The sequence below is a fragment of the Limanda limanda genome, chromosome 23 (genome assembly GCF_963576545.1).
Source record: "Limanda limanda chromosome 23, fLimLim1.1, whole genome shotgun sequence".
NCBI classification, from domain to species: domain Eukaryota; kingdom Metazoa; phylum Chordata; class Actinopteri; order Pleuronectiformes; family Pleuronectidae; genus Limanda; species Limanda limanda.
Window position 1 is genome coordinate 2,426,585 of NC_083658.1, and position 18,129 is coordinate 2,444,713.

The following is an 18,129-nucleotide window of genomic DNA, read 5'->3' on the forward strand; positions in this document are numbered from 1 at the left end:
CGTCTTTGAGCTGATTGTTCAGGTTTTGGTTGAGCTTCACTCTCACGGCTTCAGAGACGTCCACGACCTGCTCAGCACCAACAGCAGGTTGTGTTTTCACTCGGTTGGTTGGTTTGTTAGCAGGTTTACACAGAAACTTCAGGTTAAACAATGTGTTTGACATTTTCACCAATTTCCTACAGAAACATTCACGGATCTTGATGAAAATGATCAGACATTCAAACGACCGATATGTACGAGTGTGTGAGTTTCACTAAGTCACAATCTAGCTGTTGTCGTTATTTACCGAACAAACGCACGTGACTCACGACAATCGTGTTATTGGAGAGATTTTTATTGATTTACATGACGAGTTTGATACAGATGAACAAACAGTTCATTTCAACTCAGTGGTAAAGATGCTCTCTGTATAACAACAAACACACACATGTACAAACATGATTGTGTATTTGACTGGTCAGGATAAGATACAATCATATAAATGTATGTTTTTCTTGTATAGGAAATGTAGGGAACAATAGAAAGCAAACAAGACAAATAATAAAAATATATTACAACATCCGTAACGCTCAAATAATAATAATAATACACACAACAGAACGATTCACAACCCAAACAAAGCATCTCCCACGAGCACCCAGTGTTTGTCCTACTTGGCGTAAAGCATCTCTTTTCTTTTCACGTACATGGAGCTGAGAGAAAACACAGCATCAGTAAAGACCGTGGGCAGGAGCGGGTGCAGCTGGAAGAAGAACCGGTCCAGCGCTGAAACCAGCAGGTATCTGTACTTGGGCCGCCCGGACATGACGGCGTGCATCATGGCGTCGATGACCAGCCCCGTGTCCTTGAATCCCGCCTTGCACGTGGAGAGGAAGTACTCGCTGGCCAGCTCGATGTACTGCCGGTTGAAGGTCTGCTTGCGTTCGTCGTCCAGCTTCTCCCAGATGTCCAGGCCCGACTTCATCCGGATGATGTTGGTGGCTTGGCCGAAGTTACCCGGCTGGATGATGCTGACCTGAAAGTGGAAAAACAATAAATCAGAGGCTGCATTCGGCTCTTCATTTGAGAGAAAAGTATATTTATTCTTGATTTATCAAGAATAAATATACTATGTTAGAAGTTAAAGAAGAGAATCAAAGTCACGACCGTGAGGATTGTCTTCTGTCCTTTGAAATCTAAAGTTGTGAGAATGAAAGGCAAAATCTAAACACCACTCATCAAACATCAGAATCTGATGAGAGAATTGAGAGAATAGTATATTTATTATTGAGAGAATAGTATGTTTATTCTTGATTTCGTATTTATTGTCTCTGATCAATTCTGTCGTCCACCTCTTCAGAAGAAACATGAGACATCAAAACAATAACAAGCCTGCAAACTCTGAGTCAGTTTCCTTGCATGAGTTACACCTCGTGCTCCACGGTGTGTGTGTGTGTGTGTGTGTGTGTGTGTGTGTGTGTGTGTGTGTGGTGTCACAGGATTACCGTACCTTCACACCAAAACTGTTCATCTCGACCCTCAGGCAGTCGGCGAAGGCCTCCAGGCCCCTCTTGGACACGCTGTACGCTCCCATGTTGGGGCAGTTGAAGAAGGAGAAGATGCTCGACACGTAAACCATCCGACCTGTGGAGACAGGAAACATCTTCAACACCTCCTCTATGATTCCGATGTGACGTCGCAGCGAGGAAGGACATCGTACCTTTAGCAGCACGGACCAGAGGCAGGAATGCGATGGACGTCCTGATGCAGCCGAACAGGTTGACGTCGACCATGTTGTGGAAATCTCGAAACGTGCTCCACTCGATCTCGGACCAGTCGGTGATCCCAGCGTTGTTCACCACGGCCCACAGACCTGGGAACGTAGAGGTCAGAGGTCAGGACTCAGAATGAGATGAAGGGAGTCGGTGACGTCACAATGAGTCCAAATAAAATCTTCTCATTCCGTTAAGATACGTCACTGAAATCTACCGAAGCTCATTCATAGGAGAACAATACAATATTACGATTGTGTCTCACATAATTCCTTTTTTATTCTAAGTCACGAATGTAAATCTAAATAACTGTTGAAAGTACTGACTCCTAACTTTGGATGTTAGAAGTTTAAGAAGAGAATCAAAGTCTCGACCGAGAGGATTCTAATTTAAAAAACATCTGTCTTTTGAAATCTAAAGTTGTGAGAATGAAAGTCAAAATCTAAACACCACTCATCAAACATCAGAATCTGAGTCTGAGTGAGACAGGAGCTCTCACCCTTCTCCGGCAGGTTGTCCTGGACCGTCTTCTTCGCCTGCTGCACGTCTTCGTCCTTGGTGACGTCCAGCCTGAGGATTGTCAGACTGCTGGACGTCTGCCTGGACAGACTCTGGGCCCCGATCCCCTCCGGACACAAGCAGCCGGCGAACACCACGAACCCTTTGTGGTCGAGGCATCGCGCCAGCTGGTGTCCGAAGCCGCTGTCGCAGCCCGTGATCAGCACCGCGTGGCCGCGCCCGTCCTGCATGGGGCCGCGGCGGTGGCGAGAAACCAGCTTGGCCAGGAGGAAGAGCAGGAGGGCCGAGATGGGGATGATGCCGATGACTTGTCCGATGAAGAGCGTGTTCATGCTGGCGGCGTGTCTGTGAACCAGCGTGTCTGAGGACTGTGTGATCAGCTGCCCAGCTCACTATTTATACTCATTCACAGAACTGCAACAATCGATTGCGACGGCTGTGCGGTTGGAGATGTGTTGGTGTGTGTTTGACCCAATTGGTTCAGGTTCTCATGTGATGTTAAAAGACAACCCGGGAACCACAGTGGGTTTCAAGTGTTTAAGGTCGACATGTTTGATGAGGACGGACAAATGATTTTGTTGGGAAAACTCTGTTTCCCAACGTGAACACAGATACATTCACACGGCTTCGTGAGGATTAAAACCTTTTCTTTCAAACTTCACTTTTAGGTGATTGACCTTGATATTGGAACACGTTTAAAGAGTTTCTTCTGATTCAGTCGTTACAGAGCCTGTAAGTGTAAAAACCAACCTGCTCAAGTCGTCCCCACGTCTGTCCCGCGACTCAACAAGAGGACGTGTGGCCTGGCACATTTTATACTTGGGTTTCCCCGTGGAAGTTCCCATGTAGGGTCGTTAGGAGTCATTGAAAACACTCTCCCCTGTGAGTCGTGTGTCCTGAGGGACTCTTCTTTCAAACCACCTGTCGTCCCTGCTCAACATGTGGACATCGTTGTCTCCTGACTGCTGAGTCCCGACCTGAGGAACTGGTTCTACTGGGCTGTGCCAGTTTCCCCCCAGTGTTCAGGTCAGGAAGCCATCGCTACTTCAAACTAGAGAAACCATCTCTGACCGGAGGAGGAGGTTAAAGACCTTTCAGCAACAGGTGGTTTACTACAATTCACACCCAGGGACACATGACTCACTGGGTCAATGACTCCCAGTGACTCCCAGCATCAGCTGAAGAAGCCTCTTGGATAACAAACGTTGACCTGTATATATAACTTGGTTTATCCCAGTGAGTTATTTCCCAAAAGTTTGATGATACAACTTTCATGGTCTGCACTTCTCGGAACTGATTATGTGTTATCATGGCTCGTTTCACTGGAAGCAAGAGAGGAAGTAATGGAAGCACTGGTCTGATGGGAGAGAGAGGAGGGGACTCTTCCTTTACCTGCCTCCACGCGCTTTCTCATTGAATTACTCATTTGATAAAACTATAAATATTTCTTTGCGTTTTACTTAATCTTAACATGAACTGTCTCGATCGAGGCAGCAGCTTTATTCTAATGTGTCCTGCCACAGTTTCATAATGATCCAAAAGATTATTTACATAGATCTATAGCTCGGTGTTGTGTTCTGTCCGTCCACAACATTTTTACCGTCCACGCAGTCAGTCAGACTCCAGAGTCTCTGCTTCCTGTGAGTGTTGTCAGTGCACTTCTCTTCTCCAGTCTGTGTACCTGTCACTCCGAATCGCTTTGTGCTTGAGAGCGACGTCCGTCCCAGCTCCAGCCACAGACCGGATTCTGCAGGAAACGCTGCAGAGGAAGTGAAACTGATTTTCTGGATCCTCATGAAAATGTAAAGCTTCTGTTTCCATGGTGATCTGTCCAGAGGTTTGTGCTTAATCCTGCTCAACAACAAACAAAGTGAAAAACATTCTCCTCCTGCACAAAGTGTAACTGTGTCGGCTCAGATCTGAAAGTTAACAGCACAAATAAACACAGATAAATGTAGGAGTGTTTAAAGTAACACGTGTGGCGATGCAGAGACACTAAATCAAAAGAGCAAGAGTAGTTTTCATAACTAAATTGCATTTTTATTAGCTTCGCATAATTGGTTATGAAAGAGCCGGATTCCACAGAAACAAGAAGTGGTTTCCTTGAATCGTGGTGAGCGGCTGCGGTCGGAGTCCGGGAGCAACTCATCCGATTTTGGTGCAGATCCAGGTTTTCACTCTCTTGAAATATTGTTATGTGTCTAGTTTTGCAACGATTTCCCAGAGATTCACTCGTGGATCTGATCTCATTCGAGGAATAGAAATCTGGTTCATTTGGCTCATTATGAAACTCAGGACACGTTGTCTTGACAACACATTGAGATTAAATGATCATTTAATGCTGATAAATACATTTTGTTAAGTGATAAATTACAAAACCGCACAAGGAAAATACCCATTTGTTAGTGGCCATTTTTTTTATCTCTATTTTAATAATGACTAATAATAAAGTCTCTATATATCACGATGCTACAGAATAGAAACTGTGCTGAGTGACAGATGCATTAGTTTGTGGACGGCAGCAGAATAACAGTCTGACAGTTTGGTTCATGTTACAGTGAAATGCTTTTTACTCAACGGGTCACATATGATGGAGCCAGACAAACCGTGGAGGCTTTACAGTGCAGAGTAACGGCGCCTCCTGGTGGTACAAACAGATCATTGCAGATGAATGTTGCAGGAGTGTGATTAAAAACAAATAAAATGCCCAAAATGTTGTTTTGAACCTGAATGAAAGTTTTAGCTGCTTTTTAACATTGTGTCTGTGAAGCCTCCTTAAAATCCACAATCCCTATGAAAACATTTTGCATAGAAACTAAATACGCATAAATCAATTCTTAATCATATTTAGGAATATTTTAACATTACTCAATATTTGAGGTCAGATTTATTGACCTTAAACGAGCTGTATTTTATTGATCACAAAAAAATTGTAAAGATCAGATCACTATAGAGAAAAAACTATAAAATCAAAACTGTGTGAAGAAAAATATTAAAAAAACGTCCTAACAAATGGAAATTAAGACTTTAAATGTTTGGTTTGACCGAATGTATTCACTTGAAAGATTGGATGAAAACTTGTCGCCACAGATTCATCCCCCCCGTCACGCTGGTGGGGGTTTAACGTCTTGCTTAAGGGCACTTCAGAAGTTAAGAGGGCCTCACAGCACATTCTTCAACGACTTTGAAGGGGAAACAGTATTTAAAGATGGAACTATGTTTTTAAATGAGAGATTTGTCTGTTTTAATGAGTTATTCTAGTTTGTCTTGATTTTCGTACACAATAATATCTGTGAAGCTCATAATGATTACATCAGTCTTTGATCAGGAGGCAGTGGCGGTCATTTCTAAGTAAAGAGCTACCAGGGGCAACATTCTTGTGTTGTGTCACGTGACATAAGACAGTGCTACAGTACAATCAGTTATTACACCGAGCTCGTAGAAATCTGTGGGTTCAGTCGGAAAAATCTCCAAACAAACCAAATCCAAAGCCTCTGGAACAGCCGGGGGCGACGTGATGGCCCACTGATCCGGGTCTGGATTGTCTTGATTCTGCCCAGTTTCATGTCGTGGCTTCCCTGAACTCACTGGTCCAATACAACGGAAACATCCCAACACACCGGTCTGTGCGGTCCAATCAGGTTTCCACTTTGCCGTAGGTGCCGTCGGGGGGCCGGTAGTGTTTGGGGAAGGCTTTGAGCTGCAGCGAGTTGAACGCGTACTTCCGACTTCCCACGTTCTTCACGGTGTTCTCCCGTCTGCAGCCCTCGCTGAGGAGACAGAGGAGGAGGAGGAGACAGAGCGAGAGGAGAAACACAAGCAGATGTTTGAATCTGTAATCTCACGCTGCAACTGTAATACACCTCTGTACTGAATCCTGAGTTATTTGGTTCCATGTTCCATGACGTGAACACTGAGGAGTGTCCCTGCCCCACTTGTGCTCCACTCACCTGAGACGCATGTTGATGACGTGTGAATAGGGTTGCAAAGGGGTGGAAAGTTTTCGGTAAATTTCCGGAAACTTTCCGGAAACTTTCCATGGGAAGTTTAGCTCGGGAATTTTGGGAATTTTGAAAAAAAAAACTATGCAAATTAAACGCTGAGCAATAAAAACGTCATTTAAATCTCTATTTTAAAGATGTATGGAACGTTGAGTTTCAACCCTCCACTGTGCATTCTTCCATCACATGCACAGATAACTCCCAGCATGCTTCACTCTACAGCAGGGCTATTGAGGCCTGCTGTAGAGTGAAGGACTAGTCAGGTAAGTTTCTATGATATTACTGGGGAAAATATATTAGCATGCTGATTGAGGATTGTTCATCTGTTCATCTAGCCTATTTCCATTCATTTATCCATTAATTGTAAAATAAGTTTACAGACGATTCCAATTGTTTGGCTAACTATTTATATCTCTAGCATTGCATTAGTGTTTTTTTACAAACTTTTGTCTCATCTTATTCTACAGAACAATGCCACGTGCACTCTCTCATGTGTGGAGACATTTCACCCCATCCAATGTAGAAGGAAAGGCTGTGTTCATTTGCAAATACTGTGCAAAGACCTATGTTAAGAATGACACAACGATGCAGAAGCATATAGTCAAGTGCCCAAAGTTTCCTCAGGGCTCAAATCAGCCTATGACACAACAAAATGTTGATATTAATGTCTGTATATGACGAGGTTAATACAGTAAGTATAAATTACCCACAACATTTCCAGTTTATTCCCGTTAATTCCCGTATATTCCCGTTAATTCCCATGGAAAGTTTCCAACTTTGAATATTCCCGGAATTTTGCAACCTTACGTGTGAACAAGGTTCAGAGACGCAAAGAATAAATAATAAAACATCAAACCAACTTTAAATACCACAGAATGTGAGTGGAGACTGTTTTCATTCTGCAGGTGGAGGCAGACATCCTTTATTAGGGAAGGACAGCGGCTCAGGACGGGAGCTTCTCTAGGGTTTGTGGTACATTAAGTGCAACATGTAGCACGGGACAAAGCGAGAGCTTCAACATAAAACTGCTCATTTAAACTTTAGAGGTGTGAAAAAAACAAGTCAACAAAGAAAGTTTAATTTGAACCCAAACGACAAACGTTAGCAATAACTTCTTTTTAACATAATATCCGTCTGCAGTTGATTAAACTAAAACAAACCATTTGTATTCACATGGTGCTTCAGGGCTTTAAAGGTTCATGCAAACTGTTGTTGAGTCAACAGAGTGAGAAACAAAGAAATGAACATTAAACAGTCATGATAAATAAAACGTAAATATATGCATATTGCAGTAACTACACATAAGTAGCTGTGATATAAAGTGACGACAGCGTGAGCATGGCACAACCATAGTATTCACATAATATGGATTATTTATATATATTTATATTTATACTCTTTGTAATAAGTTAATTTAATTTATATATATATATAGATGTAGCAAATATTTGGGCAATACAAGCATTTAAATACAATGTACAGCGCTACGAGTATATTCTCTGATACATGTGGATTTAATAAGAATAAAAGATTGATTTGTTTTAGGAAGCATTTCAGTGTGATATATATTTAAAGTATTATTTCACTGGGCCTCATCCTTGAAAACCTTTTCAACATTGTACATAAAACAAACTGCTGCTTCCTCACATCCCTGCTTGTTCATGATTATGCATATTTATCAGATGTGAACTCATAACATTTCCGTTAAACTCAAAGTGGAACTAATACTGTTGCTTTGGTCTAACAGAGGTAGCGCTGGGCGAGACACACATGTATATATAATACTCCTAAAAGATGGAGGAATAGTTTGGGACATTGGTGAATCAGTTATAAATCTTTTTATCTGACTAATAAAATATAATTCTTATTAATTGAAAGCACAACTTCTTCTGCTTCTTCTTCTGGTTCAGTCCGTGTGTTTGAGGTTTACTGGCTCATCAGAGACCCCCACTCTCCCAGAGGAGGTTATTCTGGTCTCATCTATTCTCTTACTGGGTCGATCTTAATGGGACGGAGCCTTTATAAAAATCCAGGAAGGAGACTTGATGGTTTCAGACAAATAAACGAGGTTCGGTCTAACTCGATCTCGTTGGAAACACAAGACTAACGAAGCTGAATCGAATTCACCGATAAAAACCTGAAGGAAGAGTTTGGCACGAACACGGCTACATTCTTCATTCTCTCGTCTTAAAGAGAAACTACCAACAAAGTGACCGACCCACGACATCCAACATCTAAAACTCTGTAAAGCTAATTTTAACTGCCATAGCTGCGATCTGTACCCGTTTCTCTTTGTGTACGTTACAAGGAACAAAGTCAACACATGGACGGACGTGATCGGGTCCCGATAAATGCTCTGAAGGACAAAGACACGTTACTACATGAACACATTTCCCCTGAAAGTCCTATTGTCGTACATTCCATCAGGAGCCAAACTACCAACTGCATCTTAAAGAAGATCTAACGTCACTGAATTGATATGAGAGCAGATGTGGGTTGAATTCCTCACTCACGGGTTGGAATGAGGCAAACTGGGACCAGCTAAAGTGCCTGAATCAAACATGTCACCGTCTTTATTAATAACCTGAACCCATAAAACACCTCAGCTCCAACAGACTGTGAATAAAGATGGACGACTCTTCTCCAAGGGTCAAGGTCATCAATCGACTTTCTGGTTCGTTCGTTTGCGTGTGTGAGGTATTTTAAAACATGCATCATGTTTATTTTGAAGTCTGTCTGATTAATTTAATTCCTGATCAGTTTCTTAAAGACTTGAGTCAAAGTAGAACTCTGTCAGTGAAGTCATATCTGACCCAGATCTGCTGCAAAGTGCTCAAGCTGAAGTGGAAGCAAACAACCTCCTCTCTTCCCAAAAAGCAGGAAGACCTAAAGAGAAAAGTAAAGTAGCAAATGCTGCCTGAAAATATATAAAATCTGAAGTATACTTGATAAAAGCTTCTGTTTGCTCGGTGCAAAAGCACATGGAAGACGACGATGAATCAAGATCAATGTTTTGCATGAATGCAACAAGCAGCTGCTTCTGCAAAGCTCAAATCATGTGTTTGTTTCATCATGAAAGCTACTAGCAACAACAACTCTTTCCTGAAAGCAAGTATTATGTATAATCTGCTTATTTTCATACATGTTCACAACTCAGAGGTCATTTCTAACCTTCGGAAACAATCCCTCTGTGTTTCTGTTTCGTTATCAGTGAGGAATCTTCTTGAGACTATGAAGAACAAGGCAGAATCTGTCCATTAGAGGGCGCTTTGTGAAAATCCACAAACATAAATTCAGGTTTAAAGTCTCCTGAAGGCCTGAAATCTACATGTCAGAGCAGAGAGGGATCAGGAAGTGTCTGTTCTCATCCTCCAGACGGGTTTCAACATTTCAACATGCAGATTGTGTTCACACTGAACCGGCTGATTAGAAAACATCAGTGTTCACATTGAGCCAGTTTAGTGTGGATGTGGTGCTGAGGTCAAATCTATGGAAAGTTAACCATCACATCTACACTGAGATAGAATCCGTGTTTACAGCACTTTGGCTCGTGAACCATGTTCAGTCAAACAGGAAGTGTCCATAAACAAATCAAATAAAAGACAGCGGGCGGGGGGGAGGGGGGGGGTCAGTTGCGTAAAGCCCTTAGTCAGGGTGGGACAGTGTGTTCATGCTGTCCAGTGTTAATGTGCATGAACTACACACACTCTCACAGGACACTGTGGAGTCAGTGTGGAGGTTTCCCCCCCCCCTCCTCAGTAACACGGCGTTCTGTTTGTCTGTGAGTCAGTCGGCTGCTCGCCGCCGCTCAGCTGCAGCGGAGCTTGGCGAGGAAATAGGCCACGCTGAGGAAGATCCACACCACCAGGAGGTTGGGGCTGAGGGCCAGCAGGGGCAGCGAGTACATGAGGCTGGGGTCCAGCCGGAAGTCACGCACCGGCAGCAAGCCGCTCAGGTTCTTCTGGATCACCCCCTCCCTCGTACCAATGCTGCCGAGCCACGCCGGGGTGAGGGAGAAGAAGAAGAGGAGGAGGAGGAAGAGGCGTGGAGCAGCAAATTAAAGGGTTGGAAGAAGGAGAAGGAGGTGGTGGGGGAGAAGTTAGAAAAAGGAAGGGGAGTGAGATGGAAAAAGATGAAGTATAAAGGCAATGAGAGGGGAAGAGGTGATGGAGGAGAAGATAAAAGATGGGAAGGAAAAGGAAGAAGGAGAAGAAGGAGGAGAGGGAGACGCATGTTTCCAAAATGAACGTATGGCATCATGCACAGAGGTGAAATGGCAAAGAAACGGGCGACACGGCCACAGTGAGAACGGAGAAGCCAGCGCCACGAGGACAGTTCCCACGGTGCGACAGAAAAACAACAGCAATATTTAAAAGCAATACAAAAAAAATCATATTGCAAATGAATCACGGAAACAATCCCGTAAAAATCATGTCGTGGGAAACAGAGGGAGAGGAGGAAGAGAAGAGAGAGGAAAAAAGAGAAAATTAAGAGAGATGCTTCGATCAGAAAAGGAAAGAAGATAAGAAAATACAACAATGGCTCCATGTTTATTTACCTAAGACATGGGGTGATGGAGGGAACTGAGGGGAAATGACAGAAAAGGCCAAACACCCTTAAAAATGAAGGGATGAGGTGAGAAATTCATAAAAAGATAATATATAGTACCTGCTGCAGAAAACCTATGAACTTAACTTCAAGTTACAATGTTCCTTCACTTCCTTTTCAGGGGGTGATGAAGGTGAAGTATAACGGGAATAGATGCAGCATCTCAAAGCGTATCCCATCATGCATCACAGCTTAAACCCAGAACTAAATCAAAGTCTACAGATGAAGGGAAATGTCTCGTGCTCGGCGGCTGATGAGGAAGAGGGGAGAGATGTGAGGAGCAGGAGAAGTGGGGGAGGGAGAGGTGGAGACACGTCGTCGAATCATGCGAGTATCTGATGGTGAGGGGGGGGGTGCAACTTTCCCTGAGCACAGGAGTGATCACACCTCTTACACACGAGCGCAGCAGGAAAGACATGAAGCTGCACTTTGAACCCAGACAGACACGTGGACTGTTGAGTCCCGGTGGAACAACAAGGTTCTCTACGGACGTCTCGGTTCTACCGTTGCTGACGAAGCCTCGAGCGGCGTGAAGACAAACTGAAGACTGACAGGCAGTGGTGTACAAAGTACTTGAAAGCCATACTTGAGTAAAAGTACAGATATCTTACCTGAAAGTGACTTCGGTAAAAGTAGAAGTCACCCGTCAGAAAATGACTTGAGTAAAAGTCTTAAAGTAGCTCATATTAAAAGTACTTAAGTATCAAAAGTATCTGGTGTTGAAATGAACTTAAGTATCAAAAGTAAAAGTACAAGTACCAAAGTTAAAAATGCAAAGTGCTTTTTATAGTAGTCCTATACAGACACAAAACAACCCAAAATGTTTCTCCTCAAGATTTATCTCAACTGACTGAAAAATTATAACAACAATATGAATATAATGTATATAATGTATGATTTTACAAATTTTGAACCCTAGATGAGAGAGAGTGAGAGAGAGAGAGAGAGAGAGTGAGAGAGAGAGAGAGTGAGAGAGAGAGAGAGAGAGAGAGAGAGAGAGAGCTGCGCCAACCTCCGCTGCTCAAGTAACGAGCCAGTTTGAGAATGTAAGAAGTACAAAGTACACATGTTTGTGCTCAAATGTAACGAGTAAAAGTAAAAAGTCGTCAGGAAAAGAAGTACTCAAGTAAAGTACAGATATGTGAAAAATCTACTTAAGTACAGTGACGAAGTATTTCTACTTCATTACTTCCCACCACTGCAGACAGGGACTGATGATAGAATCTTAAAGCCCCAACCCGACCGGACTGATTCTCTCGGTGAACACAGATCTTACATGAGGGGCCACAGTGTGAGACTGGACATGCTATAACATGCTAACACCGACACAGAGGCTTGAATGGAAACCAGTAAGATGAAGGGGAAAACTCAATGGGATCTGGATTTCCATGCCGTCAAAGTTTGCTTCTTATTTTTGCTCAGTGATGATTTATAATGTTTTCATCCGCACATGTGCTGTGAAGGCGTCTTACCTGCGCATGCAGTCGAGCGCCTGCGTGAAGACCTGCGGCGCCATGCCGTGCTCGTGCTGCAGGATCAGGCACTGCTCCAGCGTCACCGACATGGCCGTGCGGTCTTTGGCGCTTTTGCAGCTGGTGAAGCGGACGCCGTTCAGCCGGCGACAAATCTGAGGGGGAGGAGACGGAAGAAACGTTAAATAATGTCCAATGTGCGTTCAAACACAAATAGGATTCTTGTGCTTGTCAGGGGCGTCACCTCGGCCGCCTGCCACAGGACGTCCACGTTCTTGTTCTTCCTGGCGTGAACGTTCTGCCCCAGGAACCTCAGCAGCTCGGGGAGACAGGTCTGAGAACGAGACCTGGGGAGGCCTGAGGGGTCGAGGGGGGGGATGAGGAAGAAAGATTACATCTGGAGAGAACTAATAACTGAACCTGTTCAAAGATTAAAGTGGAGTGTGAGTATAGTGAGGTACATTATACTAGGTTGAGTACTTACAGTCCTCAGGCAGGACTTCTTTGAACTGCTCGTAGTACGAATTCAACCTGGACAGACTCTCCAGGTTTATGATCTCCTGCAGGGACGTGTCTCCGAATCTGAACAAGACAGAACATTGATTTGTCTTCATGTCATTACTCGGATCACTGATCGACAGAAACATTTGTCTCACTCACTTCTCCGCCAGCGTCTGCTGCTCGTTGATGCCGACGTTGAAGTGCACCGGCTGGACCCTCAGCAACATGCCGCTCTGGATCTCTCGGGGCAGAGCGTCGAACATGGTTCCCGGCAGCGGGATGCGGACGTTGAAACCGTCTCGGTTCCCGGTGATGATCGGCAGCATGTCGGGCGCCGAGCTGCCGGTGGCCTGGGTCACCTGACAGTGAGGGGAAGGAAATGAATGATTCATGAGTTAATGCTGCTGCTGCACATGAAGCAGCTTCAGTTTAGACAAAAGGCTGCAGCCATTATGTGTTTAAAAGGAGATTTTATTGTTACTATGACACTAAAAATGTGAAAAAGCTCGACCATATGATTCATATACATATATACTAAACCTAATATATTCTAAAACACACGTCTTTACCTTAAAGGTGACGTTCCTCAGATCCATGATGCCGACGCTCATGTCCTCCAACATGGACAACTCCTCCCCTGAAACACGTTCATAACAAACAATTCATTACTTTTAATAACTTAACAGTAGTTTTCTCTGCAGGTAAATGTAAAACCTGTTGTGCAACATGTAACACGTGTGATTTGCTGCATTTCTGATCTGTGAATACAGATCGTGCGTCTCCACCTCATCTGTGTGAGTTCGTACCGTAGGTGCTGAGCAGGGACTCGTACTGAGCCAGGAGGCCGATGGTGTAGAGCTGTCGGAGGAATCCGTTGTCACGGAGACAGTTCCTCAGTTTGATGATGAAGCCGCAGATGAGAGCGGTGAGCTGCAACACAAACACATCAACACAATAGAGACCTTGTGATTTCAGGTTGTAAGATGAAATCCGCTTTGACACAAATCCTCTTTTTTACTTTTAACGTCTTTCTGGATTGTCGCCCGCTCAGGAGAGTCTGAAGGTGAAGAAATCCTCTCTTTTCTCCCCTCCCCCCTCACTTATATAATATTCAGTGTTTATTTCTCATAAATGTGACACCGGCACCAACAGCTGCACCTCCGTCGTCCTCATGTTTACACACATTCCTGAACTTGTGATTGTCCCCCCCCCTCGCTGTGACTCAGTCAAGCGCATTAACTCAAAGACGAAAATACACGTTTATGTAAATGCTGTACGCTGCTGTGTGTGTGTCTGTGTGTGTGTGTGTGTGTGTGTGTGTGTGTGTGTGCTGACCGTCTGGCAGAAGACCACGTCTCGGCGGTACTGCAGCGACAGGTCCATGGCGATCGTCGGGGCGCTGTCCTGCATCAGCAGGAAGACCATGGACTTCTTGGCCTTGTCGCTCATCATGGCGACGCACTCGGTGAGCGTGGTGAGGAGAGGGTACAAGGCCTCGCTCCACTCACCTGACACACACACAAACACACACACACAGATATAAACAATAAAAGAGGTTAGATAAAACACAACTGAACATATAGCAACATTAGCTCAGTTTTAAAAAGTGAATCTTTAGGTTAAATTTGATATTTTTAGACTTTGAGGACAGAGACAGGAAACAGATGGAACAGAAGCAACAAGGAAAGCAGAAGCGAAACGTTTCCTTACAAGTTAAAACTTCCAGAACACAAACTTTATATTACCCGTAAGACGCTCTAAATTTCCCTATTAAAACATTTTTGAAATAAACCTGTTTTGAAATCTGACTGTTCTACACCCAATAAAAATAAATCGTATTCCTTGGTTTGCTTCTTATTTCAAACAGAAGCTCAAGAGCTACATCTCTTAATAAAATAGAACGCTTGCTGACTTCAATGCTGCTTTCCCCTCTAACTTTATAATATTGTATTTTACAATTAAATGTAGATAGCCTGTTATATATTTGAAGACCAATGTCGTCTGTATGAATATGAGAATGAAAGAACAAGGTAATGTTTGGACAATCTGAAGTGGTACATAGCTGTTAATATTGAGGTGATATAATATATAGTAATTGTTGATTTTCAATCATGAATACTGACGTCTGTAAATACACACTTAAATATATTATCCCATATTAAATATATATCCCATATTTTAACACTCATTCTTGCCAGAAGTGCCTTTTGAGTACTTAATGCTTTATGTACTAATTTCTAGTTTTAGTACATCAGATATTATATCTGAAATGGGATTTCGGCCTCAACATCTACCGCTCATAACGCTCAATCGCCACCTTCCTTGATTTTGCCTGTTTTTCTTTATTTTTTGTCTACAGCTGTAGGCCTGATATCAAGATCCGCCCTGAGGGATCCAATCACACCTGAACTGCTCTAAGTTCCTCTGGACCGATGTGGTCTAACTGATCGGATCTCAGATGCCTCACTGCACCTTGGGTGGTTTCAGATCTCTCAGGCTGGATGTTGATATTGATGTCTGACGTATTAATCTCTGCCCACATCTGGTATGTTCCTGTTGAACCCCAGTGCTGCAGAGATGTGGATGTTGAGAAGCATGGGCGGAGGAGGCAGCTCTTACCTGGGTACGCCTCCTCAGCACCGGGGCTTCCATCTAGAGGAAGGGATGGAGGTGCAACATGCGTGATTAGCGGGCGCGGCGAGCCACACGAGGCAACAGAGAGACAAACACATAGAACACTGCAGACCAGGGGGGAAACACATCTACTATTCAAACATAAGACTCGTTTGGCTTTGTGGAAGAAGCAGTGGTGAACAGTTTGCAGTGGTGTACAAAGTACTTGAAAGCCATACTTGAGTAAAAGTACAGATATCTTACCTGAAAGTGACTTCGGTAAAAGTGAAAGTCACCCGTCAGAAAATGACTTGAGTAAAAGTCTTAAAGTAGCTCATATTAAAAGTACTTAAGTATCAAAAGTATCCGGTGTTGAAATGTACTTAAGTATCAAAAGTAAAAGTACCAAAATTAAAAATGCAAAGTGCTTTTTATAGTGGTCCTATACAGACACAAAACAATCCAAAATGTTTCTACTCAAGATTTATCTCAACTGACTGAAAAATTATAACAACAATATGAATATAATGTATGTAATGTATAATTTTACAAATTTTGAACCCTAGATGAGAGAGAGAGAGAGAGAGAGAGAGAGAGAGAGAGAGAGAGAGAGAGAGAAAGAGAGAGAGAGGTGCGCCGTGCGTGGAGGCGTGCTGTGTCAACCTCCGCTGCTCAAGTAACGAGCCAGTTTGAGAATGTAAGAAGTAGAAAGTACAGATATTTTTGTTCAAATGTAACGAGTAAAAGTAAAAAGTCGTCAGGAAAATAAAAACTCAAGTAAAGTACAGATATGTGAAAAATCTACTTAAGTACAGTAACAAAGTATTTCTACTTTGTTACTTCCCACCACTGACAGTTTGGTATTTTTACATTTCTTCTGCAGTTTTTCCTGTCTTGTGCTTCGATTGCACTGAAGCAAAACTCTACACCTGGTTAAACAAGCCAGCACTTGCTCCTGTGGACGACCACAAGTCTGACATACAAAGATGTAGGTGTGGGATTTCCTGCTGAGTGTGAAATGATGTTCGGTTTCAGGTCACGTGTTACAGGTTCGGACACAAACATGTGAAAGGACAGAAATACCAGAGCGGCACTCTGAGGAAAAGAATGAAGTGAACGTACAGGACTCGTGTTCTGGATGAGTGGAGGAGAGGGCAGGCAGAGAGGATGAGGAAGGTGGTGGAGGAGGTGATGATGAAGGTGGAAGTGTGGATGAGGATGAGGAGGATGGAGATTCCTCTGACATATTTCCTGGGTTGATCCAGAACGCTCGTCTTTTTCCCCCGTTATCTTGTTGTAACCACAGAGAGCAGTGTTATCCTTTGACATTCAAAAACTTCTCCAGTCGCTGTTTTCAAGAGGACACACTGAATTAAGCAAACATGTAAAATTGCCCTTTGTGTGTGTTTGTGTGTTACCAACCTTTCTTACTGCCGCCGCCCTGCAGGTCACTCTGGGTACTGTCCTGACTGGCGTCGCTGGGCCTCCTCTCTTTCTGGAGCAGCTTGTCGACTCGCTGGATGATGCACTCCAGAGATTTATCCACATTCACCCAAACCTTCTCCTGGAGGAGAGAGAGCGAGAGGCCACACACTGAATCCGGTGCTTTGACTCTTGTTTCACATTTTAGATTCAAAACCCAGAAAGCCCCGACGTTGTTTCCTGGTTAATGAACTCACCCATTCCTCTTCGTGCCAGTCCACGTGCAGCGAGGATCGGCTGTTGCGGCCGCTCCACTTGGCGAGAAGTGTGTCCTGGTCGTTACGGAGGACTACTTGCTCCGAGTCGGCGGAAGGAGACGCTTTGGAGGCGATGTACTCCGGCCGCGCGGCGTTCAGGGCCTGAATAGCTGAAGCCAGCAGCTTACAGTCGCACACGGCGACCAGCTGACGGGTCTGAGGGGGGGGTGGACATCAGAATTACATAATAATAACGTCATTTTAGCGAAGTTGCAGCTGAACTGACCTCTTCCCGTGTCCATGAAGCCTTTTACCCCCTGTCAGTCTTTTTTTAAATTAATTTTTTTTCTGAATAATCCGCCCTGCTCTTCTTGGAGTCGTGCTGGATGTTTAGAGTTTTTACTGATATTTTTATATAAAGTCTGACGCTCGTGCCAAGTTGTGTCGGTTGATCAAGCAGGAAGGAACGTCCGTCTGACATGTATACTGCGGACACTACACAAAACTGCCAAATATGCCTTATGATTACCATAGTTATGCATTCCAAAACAATTTATTAAGAACTAGAAAAATATAGAATGTAGAACAAATATAGACTGTGGAACAAGGTAGACTAAAGAAAAATGAATGGAAAAATATAGAATATAGAAAAAATATAGAAAATAGAAACACATACAAATCTTTATCACAATTTGCATGTAGATAAAAACAAGAATACAATATTATCTACAGAATACAGAATTGAATATAGTCCTGTTTCTCCTGCTCTCACCTTATCAGCCAGGATGGCGAGCGTCCTCTCCAGGCCGCTGGCCGATCGGTCCTTGGCAGCGCGGGACAGCCTCTCGGCGTAGTAGCTGACCTGAGTCTTCAGCGTGTTGATGTGGGCGATGATCTCCTTGGCCCGGACGATGTCCTGGGGGATGAAGACGATGGACTGCGAGCTGGAGAGCGCGCTGCTGCAGGAAGCAGAGACACCAGGTCT

At 43.7% G+C, this 18,129-nt stretch overlaps 2 protein-coding genes across 4 annotated transcripts in view; both read right to left on the reverse strand.

Annotated features, from left to right (window-relative positions):
• Positions 1–313: 313 nt before the first annotated feature.
• zgc:113142 (uncharacterized protein LOC503524 homolog) lies at positions 314–3,052 on the reverse strand. The gene is made up of 4 exons (XM_061067180.1): positions 2,251–3,052; positions 1,700–1,852; positions 1,490–1,623; positions 314–1,015 (listed from the first exon to the last, which is right to left on the reverse strand). Exons 1-4 carry the CDS (start codon positions 2,600–2,602, stop codon positions 650–652), a joined length of 1,005 nt encoding a protein of 334 aa, XP_060923163.1. The 5' UTR covers positions 2,603–3,052; the 3' UTR covers positions 314–649.
• Positions 3,053–4,288: 1,236 nt separating this feature from the next.
• LOC132996464 (inositol polyphosphate-4-phosphatase type I A-like) overlaps positions 4,289–18,129 on the reverse strand; it is a 28,768-nt gene continuing 14,927 nt past the window's right edge. For 2 of the 3 annotated variants that reach the window (XM_061066746.1, XM_061066747.1), the window contains exons 14-26: positions 17,917–18,103; positions 17,145–17,360; positions 16,888–17,029; positions 16,588–16,755; positions 15,472–15,504; positions 14,188–14,360; positions 13,659–13,782; positions 13,422–13,489; positions 13,012–13,211; positions 12,836–12,933; positions 12,596–12,708; positions 12,352–12,506; positions 4,289–6,040 (exon numbers count right to left, since the gene is read on the reverse strand). In XM_061066746.1, coding sequence (XP_060922729.1) covers positions 5,908–6,040; positions 12,352–12,506; positions 12,596–12,708; positions 12,836–12,933; positions 13,012–13,211; positions 13,422–13,489; positions 13,659–13,782; positions 14,188–14,360; positions 15,472–15,504; positions 16,588–16,755; positions 16,888–17,029; positions 17,145–17,360; positions 17,917–18,103 — 1,810 coding nt within the window. In that variant the 3' untranslated portion in view covers positions 4,289–5,907. The remainder of the gene's footprint in view (positions 6,041–12,351; positions 12,507–12,595; positions 12,709–12,835; positions 12,934–13,011; positions 13,212–13,421; positions 13,490–13,658; positions 13,783–14,187; positions 14,361–15,471; positions 15,505–16,587; positions 16,756–16,887; positions 17,030–17,144; positions 17,361–17,916; positions 18,104–18,129) is intronic. The other variant, XM_061066748.1, reaches the window with a different exon arrangement.

What these genes read in the sequence shown, in the direction of transcription:
- zgc:113142 (XM_061067180.1), bottom strand. Translation starts at nt 2,602, where the DNA reads ATGAACACGCTCTTCATCGGACAAGTCATCGGCATCATCCCCATCTCG. An exon ending in GGACAACCTGCCGGAGAAGG is followed by an intron (nt 1,853 to 2,250) that starts GTGAGAGCTCCT and finishes CTACGTTCCCAG; the next exon opens with GTCTGTGGGCCGTGGTGAAC. An exon ending in TGAACAGTTTTGGTGTGAAG is followed by an intron (nt 1,016 to 1,489) that starts GTACGGTAATCC and finishes TTCCACTTTCAG; the next exon opens with GTCAGCATCATCCAGCCGGG.